Raw genomic sequence first — 22,890 nt, forward strand, 5'->3', positions numbered from 1 at the left:
CATACATTTTGTTGTATTTTTATGATTTGTATGTATACTGTATATCTTGTTAAGTAATAAACATGATTATGGCAGTATGAGCTGACAGATGTGGTAATTTACATATGTTATGATGAGGAGTTTACCTCAGCCAGTGAAGTAGGGAAATCAAGGATATGATTTGCCCATGGGAGCTATTGCATAGCTATAATTTTGTTCTACTAAAATAGAGTTTTCCTAAGTTAGATTTATTTGAGATACACTAAGAGGCAATATTCCTTAGTGAGGTTTAATGATTTCTTTTTTTGTTACACTAAGAGGAGATGTTCCTTAGTTAGAGTCATTTGTTCTTACTAAACTAAGAAGGTTTACCTAAGTTACAATTTTTCTTAATGGCGATACTTATAAGATAAGTGACGCTTTACACTTTGCCATGTATTTTATGAATATCATTGTTTAAATTTAAAAAGTGTACATATAAAATAATTTAGGATGTTCATTAGCAGGTTTCTTTTTCAACATTATTTCCATTTCACTGTTACATGTATCATGAAGATTTTATAGTGAATGTGATCTATATAACAAAAAAAAAATTAATAAATCAATTTTTTAAACGGGAGAAAGGGCGTATAACAGTGAAATGATGGTGGATTGTATCTTGGGAGTGCGTGTGTTGTAAAAAAGGCGAGATTGCATCAGGGAGACAGTGGCTGTGCGCATGCGCGAAAGGAACAGGAGAGAAAGGAGGCAAGAAGATGGCATAGCTTGAGTGAACACGCTGCCTGTATGAAAACAAAATAAATATGAAAAACTGCAAAAGAAGGCTTGTCTTTTGATTTTGTATGTGTAATATAAAAGGTAGGAGAAAGGTCTGTGACACAGATATTTGTAAAAAAAAAACATTGAAGCTTGTGATGCAAACATTAAAAATTTAGTATTTATAGTGGAAACCAACAATTATGCGGTAAATTTGACGGCCCGTAAAAATCTGGGACCCCTGACTGCAACCCTTTCAACACCGTCTTAATCCGCTACTAATACAGACAGACAGAAAGACACACACACACAGACACAGAAACACACAGACTTATAGACACACACACATGACGGGAGGTCAACACGTCAAAATTCCCCGAAGCCTTTTTTTTTTATTTGTAAAACAATACAATTTGTATATCTTAGTATGCCAGGATAATAAATGTCAAAATGGCTGAATTCCAAAATACCTACTGCCATATTGGCCGTAGTAAGTTTGGAAAATAAGGTCAAGATGTTTACTCATTTTATTAATTAAATATCAGAATAGCATAGGAACATTTAAATGTAAAAAAAAGGGGGGGGGGGGGGGGAGTGTGTACATGGGTTAGAGGGGGGGGGGGGAGGGGTGTGTACACGAAGTTCCTCATAATATTTTACTTTGTCTTGTATTTTATTACAGTTAAATAAAAGTAGTCTATTTAATACAATGCAACAAAATGCAAACGATGTTTGAATGACTCCAAAGACTCATGTAAACAAGTTTTGATCATCAGTGGTCATCATCGTGTGAGTACATGACAATGACGGGAGTTACTACCGCTAGCTGTGTGACTTGTGGCCGTGGTTGATGCTGAGGCTCTGTCGACACGTCGGGCTCAAAATAAGGTGGCATGAATATCTCCGAGCCAGAGGACAGTTCTTCTACAGACCCGTAGATGGACCAGCCAGCGGTGTCGGCCACACTCAAGTCTATAAATAGGTCAACCACATTCTCCTCATTTCCGCTAGCCATGATGACGTCACCAGGTCCTCTAACTTGGCCCAATATTTCATTTTTCTCTTCCTTTTCAGTGATTTCTTTCTCGATTTTCATTTCGCCCTCTGTACCCTTTTCCTCGGGTGTAAATCTTTCAACAATTAAGTCCAACACAGGCCAGGACTGCGTGAATTCGTCGATAATCTCGTCCATCTGACCCTTGAAACTGACCGTCTTCAGACTTAGCCTCGCACCCCTAGTCGACAAAACGTTTTTCAACAGCATGGGAACAAATCCACCAGCCAACGTAGCCAGGGTAGTATTGGTGGAGGACATCTGGTGATTAAATACTTTATTTGAATAAAGGAGCAGGGTAGTATTGGTGGAGGACATCTGGTGATTAAATACTCTATTTGAATATAACAAAGCCAGGGTAGTATTGGTGGAGGACATCTGGTGATTAAATACTTTATTTGAATAAAGGAGCAGGGTAGTATTGGTGGAGGACATCTAGTGAATAAATACTTTATTTGAATATAGGAGCAGGGTAGTATTGGTGGAGGACATCTGGTGATTAAATACTTTATTTGAATATAACAAAGCCAGGGTAGTATTGGTGGAGGACATCTGGTGATTAAATACTTTATTTGAATATAACAAAGCCAGGGTAGTATTGGTGGAGGACAACTGGTGATTAAATACTTTATTTGAATAAAGGAGCAGGGTAGTATTGGTGGGGGACATCTGGTGATTAAATACTTTATTTGAATAAAGGAGCAGGGTACTATTGGTGGAGGACATCTGGTGATTTAATACTTTATTTGAATATAACATAGCCAGGGTATTATTGGTGGAGGACATCTGGTGAATAAATACTTTATTTGAATAAAGGAGCAGGGTACTATTGGTGGAGGACATCTGGTGATTAAATACTTTATTTGAATATAACATAGCCAGGGTATTATTGGTGGAGGACATCTTGTGATTAAATACTTTATTTGAATAAAGGAGCAGGGTACTATTGGTGGAGGACATCTGGTGATTAAATACTTTATTTGAATAAAGGAGCAGGGTAGTATTGGTGGAGGACATCTGGTGATTAAATACTTTATTTGAATATAGGAGCAGGGTAGTATTTGTGGAGGACATCTGGTGAATAAATACTTTATTTGAATAAAGGAGCAGGGTAGTATTGGTGGAGGACATCTGGTGATTAAATACTTTATTTGAATATAGGAGCAGGGTAGTATTGGTGGAGGACATCTGGTGATTAAATACTTTATTTGAATATAGGAGCAGGGTAGTATTGGTGGAGGATATCTGGTGAATAAATACTTTATTTTAATATAGGAGCAGGGTAGTATTGGTGGAGGACATCTGGTGATTAAATACTTTATTTGAATATATGAGCAGGGTAGTATTGGTGGAGGAAATCTGGTGATTAAATACTTTATTTGAATATAGGAGCAGGGTAGTATTGGTGGAGGACATCTGGTGAATAAATACTTTATTTGAATATAGGAGCAGGGTAGTATTGGTGGAGGACATCTGGTGAATAAATACTTTATTTGAATATAACATAGCCAGGGTAGTATTGGTGGAGGACATCTGGTGATTAAATACTTTATTTGAATAAAGGAGCAGGGTAGTATTGGTGGAGGACATCTGGTGATTAAATACTTTATTTGAATATAGGAGCAGGGTAGTATTGGTGGAGGACATCTGGTGATTAAATACTTTATTTGAATATAGGAGCAGGGTAGTATTGGTGGAGGACATCTGGTGAATAAATACTTTATTTGAATAAAGGAGCAGGGTAGTATTGGTGGAGGACATCTGGTGATTAAATACTTTATTTGAATATAACATAGACAGGGTAGTATTGGTGGAGGACATCTGGTGAATAAATACTTTATTTGAATAAAGGAGCAGGGTAGTATTGGTGGAGGACATCTGGCGATTAAATACTTTATTTGAATATAACATAGCCAGGGTACTATTGGTGGTTGACATCTGGCGATTAAATACTTTATTTGAATATAGGAGCAGGGTAGTATTGGTGGGGGACATCTGGCGATTAAATACTTTATTTGAATATAACATAGCCAGGGTAGTATTGGTGGAGGACATCTGGTGATTAAATACTTTATTTGAATAAAGGAGCAGGGTAGTATTGGTGGAGGACATCTAGTGAATAAATACTTTATTTGAATATAGGAGCAGGGTAGTATTGGTGGAGGACATCTGGTGATTAAATACTTTATTTGAATATAACAAAGCCAGGGTAGTATTGGTGGAGGACAACTGGTGATTAAATACTTTATTTGAATAAAGGAGCAGGGTAGTATTGGTGGGGGACATCTGGTGATTAAATACTTTATTTGAATAAAGGAGCAGGGTACTATTGGTGGAGGACATCTGGTGATTAAATACTTTATTTGAATATAACATAGCCAGGGTATTATTGGTGGAGGACATCTGGTGAATAAATACTTTATTTGAATAAAGGAGCAGGGTACTATTGGTGGAGGACATCTGGTGATTAAATACTTTATTTGAATATAACATAGCCAGGGTATTATTGGTGGAGGACATCTTGTGATTAAATACTTTATTTGAATAAAGGAGCAAGTTACTATTGGTGGAGGACATCTGGTGATTAAATACTTTATTTGAATAAAGGAGCAGGGTAGTATTGGTGGAGGACATCTGGTGATTAAATACTTTATTTGAATATAGGAGCAGGGTAGTATTTGTGGAGGACATCTGGTGATTAAATACTTTATTTGAATATAGGAGCAGGGTAGTATTTGTGGAGGACATCTGGTGAATAAATACTTTATTTGAATAAAGGACCAGGGTAGTATTGGTGGAGGACATCTGGTGATTAAATACTTTATTTGAATATAGGAGCAGGGTAGTATTGGTGGAGGACATCTGGTGATTAAATACTTTATTTGAATATAGGAGCAGGGTAGTATTGGTGGAGGATATCTGGTGAATAAATACTTTATTTTAATATAACATAGCCAGGGTAGTATTGGTGGAGGACATCTGGTGATTAAATACTTTATTTGAATATATGAGCAGGGTAGTATTGGTGGAGGACATCTGGTGATTAAATACTTTATTTGAATATAGGAGCAGGGTAGTATTGGTGGAGGACATCTGGTGAATAAATACTTTATTTGAATATAGGAGCAGGGTAGTATTGGTGGAGGACATCTGGTGAATAAATAGTTTATTTGAATATAACATAGCCAGGGTAGTATTGGTGGAGGACATCTGGTGAATAAATACTTTATTTAAATATAGGAGCAGGGTAGTATTGGTGGGGGACATCTGGCGATTAAATACTTTATTTGAATATAGGAGCAGGGTAGTATTGGTGGAGGACATCTGGTGAATAAATAGTTTATTTGAATATAACATAGCCAGGGTAGTATTGGTGGAGGACATCTGGTGATTAAATACTTTATTTGAATATAGGAGCAGGGTAGTATTGGTGGAGGACATCTGGTGAATAAATACTTTATTTGAATAAAGGAGCAGGGTAGTATTGGTGGAGGACATCTGGTGATTAAATACTTTATTTGAATATAACATAGACAGGGTAGTATTGGTGGAGGACATCTGGTGAATAAATACTTTATTTAAATATAGGAGCAGGGTAGTATTGGTGGGGGACATCTGGCGATTAAATACTTTATTTGAATATAGGAGCAGGGTAGTATTGGTAGAGGACATCTGGCGATTAAATACTTTATTTGAATATAACATAGCCAGGGTACTATTGGTGGTTGACATCTGGCGATTAAATACTTTATTTGAATATAGGAGCAGGGTAGTATTGGTGGGGGACATCTGGCGATTAAATACTTTATTTGAATATAACATAGCCAGGGTAGTATTGGTAGAGGACATCTGGTGATTAAATACTTTATTTGAATATAGGAGCAGGGTAGTATTGGTGGGGGACATCTGGCGATTAAATACTTTATTTGAATATAACATAGCCAGGGTAGTATTGGTGGTTGACATCTGGTGATTAAATACTTTATTTGAATAAAGGAGCAGGGTAGTATTGGTGGAGGACATGTAGTGAATAAATACTTTATTTGAATATAGGAGCAGGGTAGTATTGGTGGAGGACATCTGGTGATTAAATACTTTATTTGAATATAACAAAGCCAGGGTAGTATTGGTGGAGGACAACTGGTGATTAAATACTTTATTTGAATAAAGGAGCAGGGTAGTATTGGTGGGGGACATCTGGTGATTAAATACTTTATTTGAATAAAGGAGCAGGGTACTATTGGTGGAGGACATCTGGTGATTAAATACTTTATTTGAATATAACATAGCCAGGGTATTATTGGTGGAGGACATCTGGTGAATAAATACTTTATTTGAATAAAGGAGCAGGGTACTATTGGTGGAGGACATCTGGTGATTAAATACTTTATTTGAATATAGGAGCAGGGTAGTATTGGTGGAGGACATCTGGTGATTAAATACTTTATTTGAATATAGGAGCAGGGTAGTATTTGTGGAGGACATCTGGTGATTAAATACTTTATTTGAATATAGGAGCAGGGTAGTATTTGTGGAGGACATCTGGTGATTAAATACTTTATTTGAATAAAGGAGCAGGGTAGTATTGGTGGAGGACATCTGGTGATTAAATACTTTATTTGAATATAGGAGCAGGGTAGTATTGGTGGAGGACATCTGGTGATTAAATACTTTATTTGAATATAGGAGCAGGGTAGTATTGGTGGAGGATATCTGGTGAATAAATACTTTATTTTAATATAGGAGCAGGGTAGTATTGGTGGAGGACATCTGGTGATTAAATACTTTATTTGAATATATGAGCAGGGTAGTATTGGTGGAGGACATCTGGTGATTAAATACTTTATTTGAATATAGGAGCAGGGTAGTATTGGTGGAGGACATCTGGTGAATAAATACTTTATTTGAATATAGGAGCAGGGTAGTATTGGTGGAGGACATCTGGTGAATAAATAGTTTATTTGAATATAACATAGCCAGGGTAGTATTGGTGGAGGACATCTGGTGAACAAATACTTTATTTGAATATAACATAGCCAGGGTAGTATTGGTGGAGGACATCTGGTGATTAAATACTTTATTTGAATATAGGAGCAGGGTAGTATTGGTGGAGGACATCTGGTGAATAAATAGTTTATTTGAATATAACATAGCCAGGGTAGTATTGGTGGAGGACATCTGGTGAATAAATACTTTATTTAAATATAGGAGCAGGGTAGTATTGGTGGGGGACATCTGGCGATTAAATACTTTATTTGAATATAGGAGCAGGGTAGTATTGGTGGAGGACATCTGGTGAATAAATAGTTTATTTGAATATAACATAGCCAGGGTAGTATTGGTGGAGGACATCTGGTGAATAAATACTTTATTTAAATATAGGAGCAGGGTAGTATTGGTAGAGGACATCTGGCGATTAAATACTTTATTTGAATATAACATAGCCAGGGTAGTATTGGTGGTTGACATCTGGCGATTAAATACTTTATTTGAATATAGGAGCAGGGTAGTATTGGTGGGGGACATCTGGCGATTAAATACTTTATTTGAATATAACATAGCCAGGGTAGTATTGGTGGTTGACATCTGGCGATTAAATACTTTATTTGAATAAAGGAGCAGGGTAGTATTGGTGGAGGACATCTAGTGAATAAATACTTTATTTGAATAAAGGAGCAGGGTAGTATTGGTGGAGGACATCTGGTGATTAAATACTTTATTTGAATATAGGAGCAGGGTAGTATTGGTGGAGGACATCTGGTGATTAAATACTTTATTTGAATATAGGAGCAGGGTAGTATTGGTGGAGGACATCTGGTGATTAAATACTTTATTTGAATATAACATAGCCAGGGTATTATTGGTGGAGGACATCTTGTGATTAAATACTTTATTTGAATAAAGGAGCAGGGTACTATTGGTGGAGGACATCTGGTGATTAAATACTTTATTTGAATAAAGGAGCAGGGTAGTATTGGTGGAGGACATCTGGTGATTAAATACTTTATTTGAATATAGGAGCAGGGTAGTATTTGTGGAGGACATCTGGTGAATAAATACTTTATTTGAATAAAGGAGCAGGGTAGTATTGGTGGAGGACATCTGGTGATTAAATACTTTATTTGAATATAGGAGCAGGGTAGTCTTGGTGGAGGACATCTGGCGATTAAATACTTTATTTGAATATAGGAGCAGGGTAGTATTGGTAGAGGACATCTGGTGATTAAATACTTTATTCGAATATAGGACCAGGGTAGTATTGGTGGGGGACATCTGGCGATTAAATACTTTATTTGAATATAACATAGCCAGGGTAGTATTGGTGGTTGACATCTGGCGATTAAATACTTTATTTGAATAAAGGAGCAGGGTAGTATTGGTGGAGGACATCTAGTGAATAAATACTTTATTTGAATAAAGGAGCAGGGTAGTATTGGTGGGGGACATCTGGCGATTAAATTCTTTATTTGAATATAACATAGCCAGGGTAGTATTGGTAGAGGACATCTGGTGATTAAATACTTTATTCGAATATAGGAGCAGGGTAGTATTGGTGGAGGACATCTGGTGATTAAATACTTTATTTGAATATAGGAGCAGGGTAGTATTGGTGGAGGACATCTGGTGAATAAATAGTTTATTTGAATATAACATAGCCAGGGTAGTATTGGTGGAGGACATCTGGTGATTAAATACTTTATTCGAATATAGGAGCAGGGTAGTATTGGTGGGGGACATCTGGCGATTAAATACTTTATTTGAATATAGGAGCAGGGTAGTATTGGTAGAGGACATCTGGCGATTAAATACTTTATTTGAATATAACATAGCCAGGGTAGTATTGGTGGTTGACATCTGGCGATTAAATACTTTATTTGAATAAAGGAGCAGGGTAGTATTGGTGGAGGACATCTAGTGAATAAATACTTTATTTGAATAAAGGAGCAGGGTAGTATTGGTGGAGGACATCTGGTGATTAAATACTTTATTTGAATATAGGAGCAGGGTAGTATTGGTGGAGGACATCTGGTGATTAAATACTTTATTTGAATATAGGAGCAGGGTAGTATTGGTGGAGGACATCTGGTGATTAAATACTTTATTTGAATATAACATAGCCAGGGTATTATTGGTGGAGGACATCTTGTGATTAAATACTTTATTTGAATAAAGGAGCAGGGTACTATTGGTGGAGGACATCTGGTGATTAAATACTTTATTTGAATAAAGGAGCAGGGTAGTATTGGTGGAGGACATCTGGTGATTAAATACTTTATTTGAATATAGGAGCAGGGTAGTATTTGTGGAGGACATCTGGTGAATAAATACTTTATTTGAATAAAGGAGCAGGGTAGTATTGGTGGAGGACATCTGGTGATTAAATACTTTATTTGAATATAGGAGCAGGGTAGTATTGGTGGAGGACATCTGGTGATTAAATACTTTATTTGAATATAGGAGCAGGGTAGTATTGGTGGAGGATATCTGGTGAATAAATACTTTATTTTAATATAGGAGCAGGGTAGTATTGGTGGAGGACATCTGGTGATTAAATACTTTATTTGAATATATGAGCAGGGTAATATTGGTGGAGGACATCTGGTGATTAAATACTTTATTTGAATATAGGAGCAGGGTAGTATTGGTGGAGGACATCTGGTGAATAAATACTTTATTTGAATATAGGAGCAGGGTAGTATTGGTGGAGGACATCTGGTGAATAAATACTTTATTTGAATATAGGAGCAGGGTAGTATTGGTGGAGGACATCTGGTGAACAAATACTTTATTTGAATATAACATAGCCAGGGTAGTATTGGTGGAGGACATCTGGTGAATAAATACTTTATTTGAATATAGGAGCAGGGTAGTATTGGTGGAGGACATCTGGTGAATAAATAGTTTATTTGAATATAACATAGCCAGGGTAGTATTGGTGGAGGACATCTGGTGAATAAATACTTTATTTAAATATAGGAGCAGGGTAGTATTGGTGGGGGACATCTGGCGATTAAATACTTTATTTGAATATAGGAGCAGGGTAGTATTGGTGGAGGACATCTGGTGAATAAATAGTTTATTTGAATATAACATAGCCAGGGTAGTATTGGTGGAGGACATCTGGTGATTAAATACTTTATTTGAATATAGGAGCAGGGTAGTATTGGTGGAGGACATCTGGTGAATAAATAGTTTATTTGAATATAACATAGCCAGGGTAGTATTGGTGGAGGACATCTGGTGAATAAATACTTTATTTAAATATAGGAGCAGGGTAGTATTGGTGGGGGACATCTGGCGATTAAATACTTTATTTGAATATAGGAGCAGGGTAGTATTGGTAGAGGACATCTGGCGATTAAATACTTTATTCGAATATAGGACCAGGGTAGTATTGGTGGGGGACATCTGGCGATTAAATACTTTATTTGAATATAACATAGCCAGGGTAGTATTGGTAGAGGACATCTGGTGATTAAATACTTTATTTGAATATAACATAGCCAGGGTAGTATTGGTAGAGGACATCTGGTGATTAAATACTTTATTTGAATATAGGAGCAGGGTAGTATTGGTGGGGGACATCTGGTGATTAAATACTTTATTTGAATATAGGAGCAGGGTAGTATTGGTGGAGGACATCTGTTGATTAAATACTTTATTTGAATATAACATAGCCAGGGTAGTATTGGTGGTTGACATCTGGTGATTAAATAATTTATTTGAATAAAGGAGCAGGGTAGTATTGGTAGAGGACATCTGGTGATTAAATACTTTATTTGAATATAGGAGCAGGGTAGTATTGGTGGAGGACATCTGGTGATTAAATACTTTATTTGAAAAAAAGGAGCAGGGTAGTATTGGTGGGGGACATCTGTTGATTAAATACTTTATTTGAATATAACATAGCCAGGGTAGTATTGGTAGAGGACATCTGGTGATTAAATAATTTATTTGAATATAGGAGCAGGGTAGTATTGGTGGAGGACATCTGGTGATTAAATACTTTATTTGAATATATGAGCAGGGTAGTATTGGTAGAGGACATCTGGTGATTAAATAATTTATTTGAATATAGGAGCAGGGTAGTATTGGTAGAGGACATCTGGCGATTAAATAATTTATTTGAATATAACATAGCCAGGGTAGTATTGGTAGAGGACATCTGGTGATTAAATACTTTATTTGAATATAGGAGCAGGGTAGTATTGGTAGAGGACATCTGGTGATTAAATACTTTATTTGAATATAGGACAAAAATGAACCGACATAGGGTCATCCATTCATGACGGAGATAGAAATTTTGATTTTAGACCCCTCCCTCCCCATCCCCGTCCACACGCATCCACTTTCGACTTGACCACACCTCCCCCCCCTTGGGGACGTCCACAAAAAAATTAATAGACCTCTGAAAACCTACTATTAATTTACTATTTAGTTACATGTAATGTGTTCTTGTTACTGATACGGCTCTATTATTTTCGATAATGTTAATTGTTACAACTAAATATTAAAAGTAGAATTTAGCCCGTGGAGAGAAACATTAGTAGGTTTTATTTTAAACGTCAAAATATAAATATTTTTTTTTTTTTTAGAGTTTAAGGATTTTCTCCATTACAAACCAAAAGCGCATGCAAATTATTAACCTTTTGTGTGTGTGCGTTGGAATGGGTTGATAACACAGTACGATTCTCTGCACTCGTATTATTTTTTGTACTCGTTGAATGATTAATATTAGCACTAATGACATTAATTAATCGCAAGGCCTCCTCTGGTTCATGGCTTCCAGTTTCTTCCAGGCATCTCTTCTGGGGAGGGTGAGGTGGGGGTGGGGGGTGCGGGGGTATGGGGGGGCACAACCCACCCCCCAAACGAAATTTATATAGAAAATATATATTTTAAATGTCCACCCCCCTACCCCCCGGAAATTTTTGTCGCCCCCCCCCCAGGAGAAAAGTCTTAAAGATAAGCTGATGGCTCCTATTTTGTTTACTTAATCGCTCGCTTTCCAAAGAGGTGCCTTTTTTTTGTTCGTCCAAAAATGACGTCACACTCCAGAGAACTGGAGGGGGATTTCAGAAGGTGTGACGACACCCTTTGCAATAATGTTAGAAACTAAGATAAAGCCGTTGCTTCACGTTTAAGTTTCTTAAAAACTTTAAATTAAAACCAATCTAGGCCTATTCAACGCTGACCATGTTCATTAAATATTTGAGGTGGGACGTAATTGTATGTGTTGGGTTCCTGGTTTTTTAAAATGAAGATTAGTGATAGTCGGGAGGGAGGGGAGGTAACAATCATTAAATATCTTGACGTTACTTATTTTTAGAGATGACCTGGGTGTAGGAGGGAATCCAGTACTTTGTTTACACGCTGCGATGTTGTTGTTTTAATTTCACGTGTTACATGCAGGATAAGAGTTTTATGTTTGTTTTAAATCGTAAGCACGTCAATGGTAAATTCAACATGTAGAGGTCTACATGGACCCGAACTCCCCCCCCCCCAGTCCACAAGCATCCATAAAAGCCGATTTTTTGAGAACATCCACCCCCCGTGTGGACGTCATAAATGGATGACCCCTAAACAATTGCGTCGCACAACATATATTATAAATAACCCCAAAGGAACAAATTAAAATAGTACATAAACGTGTAACACACTCAAATTAAAATAGTACACAAACGTATAACATACTCAAATTAAAACAGTGTACATATTAACAGCGTACACCAATTAACGAAGTACACACATTAACGAAGTACATACATTAACAGTGTACCCATACTAATATTGTAGACAAACCTACCGCATACACGTTTCCAAAGGCCATGACAACGATCATGACAAACATCAAAAACACGACGATAATCATAAACTTTCCTGTAGCCATCAGCAGACTCAAATACACTGGACCTGGTGCACCATAGACTTGAACCTGCGTTATGGGGAGGGTCAGTCAGGTCAAAATATCATCAATACAAACGTTATTTACGCTAAATTGAAACACACACTAGACCCAATACACCGGACCTGGTGCACCATAGACTTGAACCTGCGTTATGGGGAGGGTCAGTCAGGTCAAAATATCATCAATAAAAACGTTGTTTACGCTAAATTGAAACACACACTAGACCCAATACACCGGACCCGATGCACCATAGACTTGAACCTAACATATTAAAAAATAAAACGACGTTTTATACAATCTAAGCCAACTTTATCGATTGATTTTTGCAGTCATAATTATAACTCTATTATACAAGTCATTGTGTGTGATGATTTACATTCTGATAGAGAACCTCTTATGTCAGGCAAATGTATTCTTGAATCTATTCGTTAGACATGTCAATAAAATATCGCAACATTCTCTCATGAGTTTCGCGTTTCCGTCTTAAAACAATCTTTCTGTAATTCACAAATACAACCATACAAGTCTGTAGCCGTTCATCTTCTTAACCTTCTACTCATGAATGATTTGCAGACTCTTTACCTCACAAAGTCTTTGAAAAAGTCGCAACGGAATTCTGGGTGTGTCATTGCAATCTAGAAATAACAGTAACTGCCCAATTTTCCACCGGATTTCTTTGTTTGAAAAATCTAATTTTGGTATTTTTTCTTTGGTCTCATCTAGACAAGTTACCTGGTGATGAGATTTGTGAAAGGTTCAATTGAAGAAAATATGAAACCTAAACTTCTGCACTACAGGTTCAAGTCATTTAAATTTTCAACTAAAACTGTAGAATAAATTTATAAATAATTATTAAGCTTTAGACTGAAATATAAATGCCTTTAAGTAGCCTGTATTCATTGAACAGTTGAAGATTTACATTCTTACAAACTCTCGTACCTGAAAGGCGGTGTTTTCTTGTTCACTAGAGGACATGCTAGCTATTCTTCGGAGGTCTGAGGTCGTCCTTTCAATGATGTCATCTATGATAGTTTTGTTGAATGTCAGGTAGTTCTCATACACGTTGCTATAGCAATCATTCATGTAGACAAAAACAAGCAAGACCATCGAGACGTACTTCAGGACATTACCAGCGTTTATAATAATTCCCATCATAGTAAAGGCCATCACCTGCAAACAGTATAATAAAGGCCATTTCCTTCAATCGGATTTGTATTAAAAAAATTACCTACAAAGAATAAAAGCCATGACTAAGATTTATATCGAAAAAAAAATCCATAAATAACATACAATCAGATTTGACATTGTTAAATCAACAAAAAATCCATAAATAACATACAATCAGATTTGACATTGTTAAATCAACAAAAAAATTCATAAAAAAACGTTTTAATAACAAGCTTTTATGTAATAACTAGGCATACTGCCTAGCTTCGCTTAGGTTTTCAAAAACATTTGAGAATTTGAATACTTAATTATTTAGTGACGGCTGAGGTGTGGAGTGCTTAAATTTAAACAGTAATGCTAATTTTAGAGAAAATGTTTTTTTTGTTTTTTTTTTTGGCCTCAGACATGTAATTTACAGCGTCAGTTGTGTGTTCACTTTAGTATTACAGTTTTCATCATCGGCTTGTGACAATAGTTACATGACTAAAAACCATTGTCAAGTTTATAGCTAAAGTTTCAAAAAAATATTATGGGATGGCGTAGTCTAGTGGTAAAGAACTAGACTGCTGACCCGACTAAAAAACCATCGCGCGTCTATTGAACGTGATGACGCGCTTTTGACGTAGAGCCCCCTTCGCTCCACGCCCAACACGGCCGTGATGACGCGTGTGGATAGAATTGCCTACTAATTCGGTCCAAATTTTAATTAATTCATAAAAAAATTAATTAGACATTCAATTAAGTCAAATTTAATGTCATAATGGATTGTCTTCATGTCTTGACCCACGTACCAATTACGAACCGTATCTGTCAGACAGACTGACGACTGACGAGGAAGTGAGTTAAATAAAAGCTTGTAAAAACTTTACTGACCTCAACAAATAAACAGCCCATATTTACTCACCTCAACAAATAAACAGCCCACATTTACTAACCTCAACAAATAGACAACCCATATTTACTGATCTCAACAAATAAACAGCCCATATTTACTCACCTCGCCAAATAAACAGCCTATATTTACTGACCTCAACAAATAAACAGCCCACATTTACTAACCTCAACAAATAGACAACCCATATTTACTAACCTCAACAAATAAACAGCCCACATTTACTAACCTCAACAAATAGACAACCCATATTTACTGACCTCAACAAATAAACAGCCCACATTTACTAACCTCAACAAATAAACAACCCATATTTACTGACCTCAACAAATAGACAACCCATATTTACTAACCTCAACAAATAAACCGATGGACTCCGAAAAGACCAAGGCTATCGAGTAAAGAATGCACAGTGTGAAGATTGAGGTGAGTACTTGAAGCAAAACGCTCCTCACGCTAGCACATCCTGCACAACTCCATTCGTCTGGACAACACACATTTTCTCCCGTCGAGGTGAGCTTGTCGCTGTGAACAGACTTATCAATTCGAGATAATTTCTTCCCTAACATCTGCATCTTGACTAACATTTGGTTCTTCTCTTTATCTGCTACTAAAGCTGATTCTCTGGCCAGTTTACGTGCGTGGTATGGAATTCTGAAGCTTAAGTAGACTGTAGGTAAACAGTAGAGTAGAAACACACAAATGCTAACAGGGACCAGAACGACTAAATAAACTGGAGCCAGGAGAAATCCCATAATACCACAGCGTTTAAAAGGGTAAAGAATCGCCCGTACACCAATGCCAAGTACGCCTGTCTGAGAGACGGCGTTCATATCTTGAAGAGAACAACGACAAATGTCTTTTAGTTTCTCCCTGAAGGTACGATCAGAGAAGCCGATGATGACAGCCACAAGCACGTACAAAGCGTAGGTAGCAAGAAACAGGCCATGAGTTGGAGTCAAGTACTGCACCACGCTCGCCCTGTACAAGTTAAACGACTCGTACAGACCGTTAGCCTCCAAAGCTCTTCGTCGCTGGGTAAGTTCATCTTCTTCGAATTTAAAGTAGATGATTAAACGGATGTAATACGGGATCGGGAATATAACAATCATCAGCATTTTCACAATTACCTGCAGAAAAAAGGATGTATCACAAAAGTAAAGACATCATAAAAATACCAGGACAATAAAGAGACATAACTTGAAAAGATCATATGACAAGTCGACAGGCAGTTGATACAACATCACATTTGAGTACGACAGACAGAATATTTTTAAAATGTAGCTATATTTGTAACTGTTCAACATCGAAGACCATATTACCTCATGCGTTAGGGTTTGTACCAGAAAAAATTGTTCCAGAACCAAATTGTACCAGAACCAAATTGTACCTGAACAAAAATGTACCTGAATAAAATTGAACCTGAACAAAATTGTACCAGAACCTAATTGTACCAGAAAAAATTGTCCCAGAACCAAATTGTACCTGAAAAAAATTGTACCTGAACAATATTGTACCTGAATAAAATTGAACCATGTAATTTTAAGCCGACAGTTCGGCTCCATGTCCGCGAAGATACTTGATTCACAACAATCTTTAAAAGGGTCAAGGTTTTTTAGTTTACACCTGAATAGGTTATCGTAAACTGTCCTTAATAACCCAGTAGGAGGTTCACATTCAGGTAGAATCCTTTTTCCTTTTACCTGTCAAGTAATGCAGAATCAGATGTTCAACATATAGTCGTAAAACTACATCACATTAGGTAATAACAAAATCTTACCTTGTACCTGAGGGAAGCCCTGTTATTTATCAAAGCCTTAATCCTAACGCTTAATCAATCCGTAATCAATCTTCCCACTCTACTTTACCCAAACTTTAATCTTTGCCCTCTACTTTACCCAAACTTTAATCTTTGCCCTCTACTTTACCCAAACCTTAATCTTTGCCCTCTACCCAAACCTTAATCTTTGCCCTCTACCCAAACCTTAATCTTTGCCCTCTACCCAAACCTTAATCTTTGCCCTCTACTTTACCCAAACCTTAATCTTTGCCCTCTACCCAAACCTTAATCTTTGCCCTCTACCCAAACCTTAATCTTTGCCCTCTACCCAAATCTTAATCTTTGCCCTCTACCCAAACCTTAATCTTTGCCCTCTACCCAAACCTTAATCTTTGCCCTCTACTTTACCCAAACCTTAATCTTTGCCCTCTACCCAAACCTTAATCTTTGCCCTCTACTTTACCCAAACCTTAATCTTTGCCCTCTACCCAAACCTTAATCTTTGCCCTCTACTTTACCCAAACCTTAATCTTTGCCCTCTACCCAAACCTTAATCTTTGCCCTCTAACCAAAACTTAATCTTTGCCCTCTACTTTACCCAAACCTTAATCTTTGCCCTCTACTTTACCCAAACCTTAATCTTTGCCCTCTACCCAAACCTTAATCTTTGCCCTCTACCCAAACCTAAATCTTTGCCCTCTACCCAAACCTTAATCTTTGCCCTCTACTTTACCCAAACCTTAATCTTTGCCCTCTACCCAAACCTTAATCTTTGCCCACTACCTAAACCTTAATCTTTGCCCTCTACCCAAACCTTAATCTTTGCCCTCTACCCAAACCTTAATCTTTGCCCTCTACTTTACCCAAACCTTAATCTTTGCCCTCTACCCAAACCTTAATCTTTGCCCTCTACTTTACCCAAACCTTAATCTTTGCCCTCTACCCAAACCTTAATCTTTGCCCTCTACCCAAACCTTAATATTTGCCCTCTACCCAAACCTTAATCTTTGCCCTCTACCCAAACCCTAATCTTTGCCCTCTACTTTACCCAAACCTTAATCTTTGCCCTCTACCCAAACCTTAATCTTTGCCCTCTACCCAAACTTTAATCTTTGCCCTTTACCCAAACCTTAATCTTTGCCCTCTACCCAAACCTTAATCTTTGCCCTCTACCCAAACCCTAATCTTTGCCCTCTACCCAAACCTTAATCTTTGCCCTCTACCCAAACCATAATCTTGTCCTCTACTTTACCCAAACCTTAATCTTTGCCCTCTACTTTACCCAAACCTTAATCTTTGCCCTTTACCCAAACCTTAATCTTTGCCCTCTACCCAAACCTTAATCTTTGCCCTCTACTTTACCCAAACCTTAATCTTTGCCCTCTACCCAAACTTTAATCTTTGCCCTTTACCCAAACCTTAAACTTTGCCCTCTACCCAAACCTTAATCTTTGCCCTCTACCCAAACCTAAATCTTTGCCCTATACCCAAACCTTAATATTTGCCCTCTACCCAAACCTTAATCTTTGCCCTCTACCCAAACCTTAATCTTTGCCCTCTACCCAAACCCTAATCTTTGCCCTCTACCCAAACCTTAATCTTTGCCCTGTACCCAAACCTTAATCTTTGCCCTCTACCCAAACCTTAATCATTTGCCCTCTACTTTACCCAAACCTTAATCTTTGCCCTCTACACAAACCTTAACCTTTGCCCTCTACCCAAACCTTAACCTTTGCCCTCTACCCAAACCTTAATCTTTGCCCTTTACCCAAACCTTAACCTTTGCCCTCTACCCAAACCTTAATCTTTGCCCTCTACCCAAACCTTAATCTTTGCCCTCTACCTAAACCTTAATCTTTGCCCTCTACCCAAACCTAAATCTTTGCCCTCTACTTTACCCAAACCTTAATCTTTGCCCTCTACCCAAACCTTAATCTTTGCCCTCTACTTTACCCAAACCTAAATCTTTGCCCTCTACTTTACCCAAACCTTAATCTTTGCCCTCTACCCAAACCTTAATCTTTGCCCTCTACTTTACCCAAACCTTAATCTTTGCCCTCTACCCAAACCTTAATCTTTGCCCTCTACCCAAACCTTAATCTTTGCCCTCTACCCAAACCTTAATCTTTGCCCTCTACTTTACCCAAACCTTAATCTTTGCCCTCTACTTAACCCAAACCTTAATCTTTGCCCTCTACTTTACCCAAACCTAAATCTTTGCCCTCTACACAAACCTTAATCTTTGCCCTCTACTCAAACCTTAATCTTTGCCCTCTACCCAAACCTTAATCTTTGCCCTTTACCCAAACCTTAATCTTTGCCCTCTACCCAAACCTTAATCTTTGCCCTCTACCCAAACCTTAATCTTTGCCCTTTACCCAAACCTTAATCTTTGCCCTCTACCCAAACCTTAATCTTTGCCCACTACCCAAACCTTAATCTTTGCCCTCTACCCAAACCTTAATCTTTGCCCTCTACCCAAACCTTAATATTTGCCCTCTACCCAAACCTTAATCTTTGCCCTCTACTTTACCCAAACCTTAATCTTTGCCCTCTACCCAAACTTTAATCTTTGCCCTTTACCCAAACCTTAATCTTTGCTCTCTACTTTACCCAAACCTTAATCTTTGCCCTCTACTTTACCCAAACCTTAATCTTTGCCCTCTACTTTACCCAAACCTTAATCTTTGCCCTCTACCCAAACCTTAATCTTTGCCCTCTACCCAAACTTTAATCTTTGCCCTTTACCCAAACCTTAATCTTTGCCCTCTACTTTACCCAAACCTTAATCTTTGCCCTCTACCCAAACCTTAATCTTTGCCCTCTACCCAAACCTTAATATTTGCCCTCTACTTTACCCAAACCTTAATCTTTGCCCTCTACCCAAACCTTAATCTTTGCCCTCTACCCAAACCTAAATCTTTGCCCTATACCCAAACCTTAATATTTGCCCTCTACCCAAACCTTAATCTTTGCCCTCTACTTTACCCAAACCTTAATCTTTGCCCTCTACCCAAACTTTAATCTTTGCCCTTTACCCAAACCTTAATCTTTGCCCTTTACCCAAACCTTAATCTTTGCCCTCTACCCAAACCTTAATCTTTGCCCTCTACTTTACCCAAACCTTAATCTTTGCCCTCTACTTTACCCAAACCTTAATCTTTGCCCTCTACCCAAACCTTAATCTTTGCCCTCTAACCAAAACTTAATCTTTGCCCTCTACTTTACCCAAACTTTAATCTTTGCCCTCTACCCAAACCTTAATCTTTGCCCTCTACCCAAACCTTAATCTTTGCCCTCTACCCAAACCTTAATCTTTGCCCTCTACCCAAACCTTAATATTTGCCCTCTACCCAAACCTTAATCTTTGCCCTCTACCCAAACCTTAATCTTTGCCCTCTACCCAAACCTTAATCTTTGCCCTCTACCCAAACCTTAATCTTTGCCCTCTACTTTACCCAAACCTTAATCTTTGCCCTCTACCCAAACTTTAATCTTTGCCCTTTACCCAAACCTTAATCTTTGCCCTCTACCCAAACCTTAATCTTTGCCCTCTACCCAAACCTAAATCTTTGCCCTCTACCCAAACTTTAATCTTTGCCCTCTACCCAAACCTTAATCTTTGCCCTCTACCCAAACCTTAATCTTTGCCCTCTACCCAAACCTTAATCTTTGCCCTCTACCCAAACCTTAATCTTTGCCCTCTACCCAAACCTTAATCTTTGCCCTCTACTTTACCCAAACCTTAATCTTTGCCCTCTACCCAAACCTTAATCTTTGCCCACTACCTAAACCTTAATCTTTGCACTCTACCCAAACCTTAATCTTTGCCCTCTACCCAAACCTTAATCTTTGCCCTCTACCCAAACCTTAATATTTGCCCTCTACCCAAACCTTAATCTTTGCCCTCTACTTTACCCAAACCTTAATCTTTGCCCTCTACCCAAACTTTAATCTTTGCCCTTTACCCAAACCTTAATCTTTGCCCTCTACCCAAACCTTAATCTTTGCCCTCTACCCAAACCTTAATCTTTGCCCTCTACCCAAACCTTAATCTTTGCCCTCTACCCAAACCTTAATCTTTGCCCTTTACCCAAACCTTAATCTTTGCCCTCTACCCAAACCTTAATCTTTGCACTCTACCCAAACCTTAATCTTTGCCCTCTACCCAAACCTTAATATTTGCCCTCTACCCAAACCTTAATCTTTGCCCTCTACTTTACCCAAACCTTAACCTTTGCCCTCTACCCAAACCTTAATCTTTGCCCTCTACCCAAACCTTAATCTTTGCCCTCTACCCAAACCTTAATCTTTGCCCTCTACTTTACCCAAACCTTAATCTTTGCCCTCTACTTTACCCAAACCTTAATCTTTGCCCTCTACCCAAACCTTAATCTTTGCCCTCTACTTTACCCAAACCTTAATCTTTGCCCTCTACCCAAACCTTAATCTTTGCCCTCTACTTTACCCAAACCTTAATCTTTGCCCTCTACCCAAACCTTAATCTTTGCCCTCTACTTTACCCAAACCTTAATCTTTGCCCTCTACCCAAACCTTAATCCGCAGCTGTGATATATGCACGTGACTAGTTTCTTCTCTCGGCAAGTTGTCAACAGCTTCTCTGAATTTTGCCCACGCGGAGATCTGCTCAAAGGTCAAACGTTTTCTGTAGCGGACGTTGGTGTCTGCCTGAAGTGAAACCACCTCATCAGGACATTTAAAAATACCCATATTGGCCGCATTGTATTCACTTCAAAGAGCATTCTTATTTGCAAACATCAGAAGACTTACCTGATCTGTGATGAAAATCTTCATTTGGATCGAGTTCTTTAGGTGAACAACATATTCCGATGCAACATATGCGGCGTTGTAAACAGTCTTTGGCAGAAATTTAGGGCAGAATAAAAACATCAAAATCTAATGCAGAAAACAGTAAAGCGTAATTTAGAACGTTAGAAGACAAACATCAAAATGCAATATAAAATAAGGTTTGTACCGTTGCCCATAACTACACAGCTATATATATGTGGTCAAATAAAAAGTCTGACCTTGATCGAAGTTATGGCCAGGTATAAAATGTTGATCCAAAAGTCCTCTTGGTTTCTTGAACAGACGACGTTGTTGTGGATATCTCTACGGCAACAGTTGTGGACAAAGTCTGCACGTCCAGCAATTTGTTGGATTTCTTGGTTACAAACAAATCTTTCACTGGAGGTAAACCTTAGACTATATAAAAAGGGCAACACCGAACTGTCTAATGCCATCTATCTATGGACACACACTGATGAACCAACCTTGACGGTGACTTATCAACGACAGATTGACTCAATAACAACATTCGGATTGAATTGGCCTGCATATCAGTACTCAAATTTACTGAAAATTAAGTTTAGTATTTAAAAAACGTGGTGTATGAAAACAATAAAACAATTTTATAAGCAGTAGTTAACATTTCTGCACACACCAAAACCACATCAAACTTCATAGACCAACTAACATTCTCGCTCATAGATTGGCCTATAGCTAATTCTGCTCATATCTCTATCACAAAGGAAATAATCATGTCTGCACATACGCCACCGCATACGCCTACGCCTACAAGTACACGTACACGTACACGTACACGTACACCTAAACCTAAACCTAAACCTAAACCTAAACCTAAACCTAAACCTAAACCTAAACCTAAACCTAAACCTAAACCTAAACCTAAACCTAAACCTAAACCTAAACCTAAACCTAAACCTAAACCTAAACCTAAACCTAAACCTAAACCTAAACCTAAACCTAAACCTAAACCTAAACCTAAACCTAAACCTAAACCTAAACCTAAACCTAAACCTAAACCTAAACCTAAACCTAAACCTAAACCTAAACCTAAACCTAAACCTAAACCTAAACCTAAACCTAAACCTAAACCTAAACCTAAACCTAAACCTAAACCTAAACCTAAACCTAAACCTAAACCTAAACCTAAACCTAAACCTAAACCTAAACCTAAACCTAAACCTAAACCTAAACCTAAACCTAAACCTAAACCTACACACACACCTACACCTACACCTACACCTACACCTACACCTACACCTACACCTACACCTACACCTACACCTACACCTACACCTACACCTACACCTACACCTACACCTACACCTACACCTACACCTACACCTACACCTACACCTACACCTACACCTACACCTACACCTACACCTACACCTACACCTACACCTACACCTACACCTACACCTACACCTACACCTTCACCTTCACCTACACCTACACCTACACCTACACCTACACCTACACCTACACCTACACCTACACCTACACCTACACCTACACCTACACCT

At 37.9% G+C, this 22,890-nt stretch overlaps 1 protein-coding gene across 3 annotated transcripts in view; it reads right to left on the reverse strand.

Annotated features, from left to right (window-relative positions):
• Positions 1-1,376: 1,376 nt before the first annotated feature.
• LOC131951625 (uncharacterized) overlaps positions 1,377-22,890 on the reverse strand; it is a 35,640-nt gene continuing 14,126 nt past the window's right edge. For 2 of the 3 annotated variants that reach the window (XM_059313961.1, XM_059313962.1), the window contains exons 5-14: positions 21,832-21,913; positions 21,586-21,745; positions 21,329-21,454; positions 21,092-21,226; positions 16,164-16,460; positions 15,111-15,887; positions 13,638-13,868; positions 13,281-13,430; positions 12,597-12,725; positions 1,377-2,050 (exon numbers count right to left, since the gene is read on the reverse strand). In XM_059313961.1, the coding sequence (XP_059169944.1) occupies positions 1,508-2,050; positions 12,597-12,725; positions 13,281-13,430; positions 13,638-13,868; positions 15,111-15,887; positions 16,164-16,460; positions 21,092-21,226; positions 21,329-21,454; positions 21,586-21,745; positions 21,832-21,913 (2,630 nt within the window). In that variant the 3' untranslated portion in view covers positions 1,377-1,507. The remainder of the gene's footprint in view (positions 2,051-12,596; positions 12,726-13,280; positions 13,431-13,637; positions 13,869-15,110; positions 15,888-16,163; positions 16,461-21,091; positions 21,227-21,328; positions 21,455-21,585; positions 21,746-21,831; positions 21,914-22,890) is intronic. The other variant, XM_059313963.1, reaches the window with a different exon arrangement.

This window comes from Physella acuta, unplaced genomic scaffold (assembly GCF_028476545.2).
Source record: "Physella acuta isolate Inbredline_101_S28 unplaced genomic scaffold, ASM2847654v3 ptg000818l, whole genome shotgun sequence".
Taxonomy (NCBI): Eukaryota; Metazoa; Mollusca; class Gastropoda; family Physidae; genus Physella; species Physella acuta.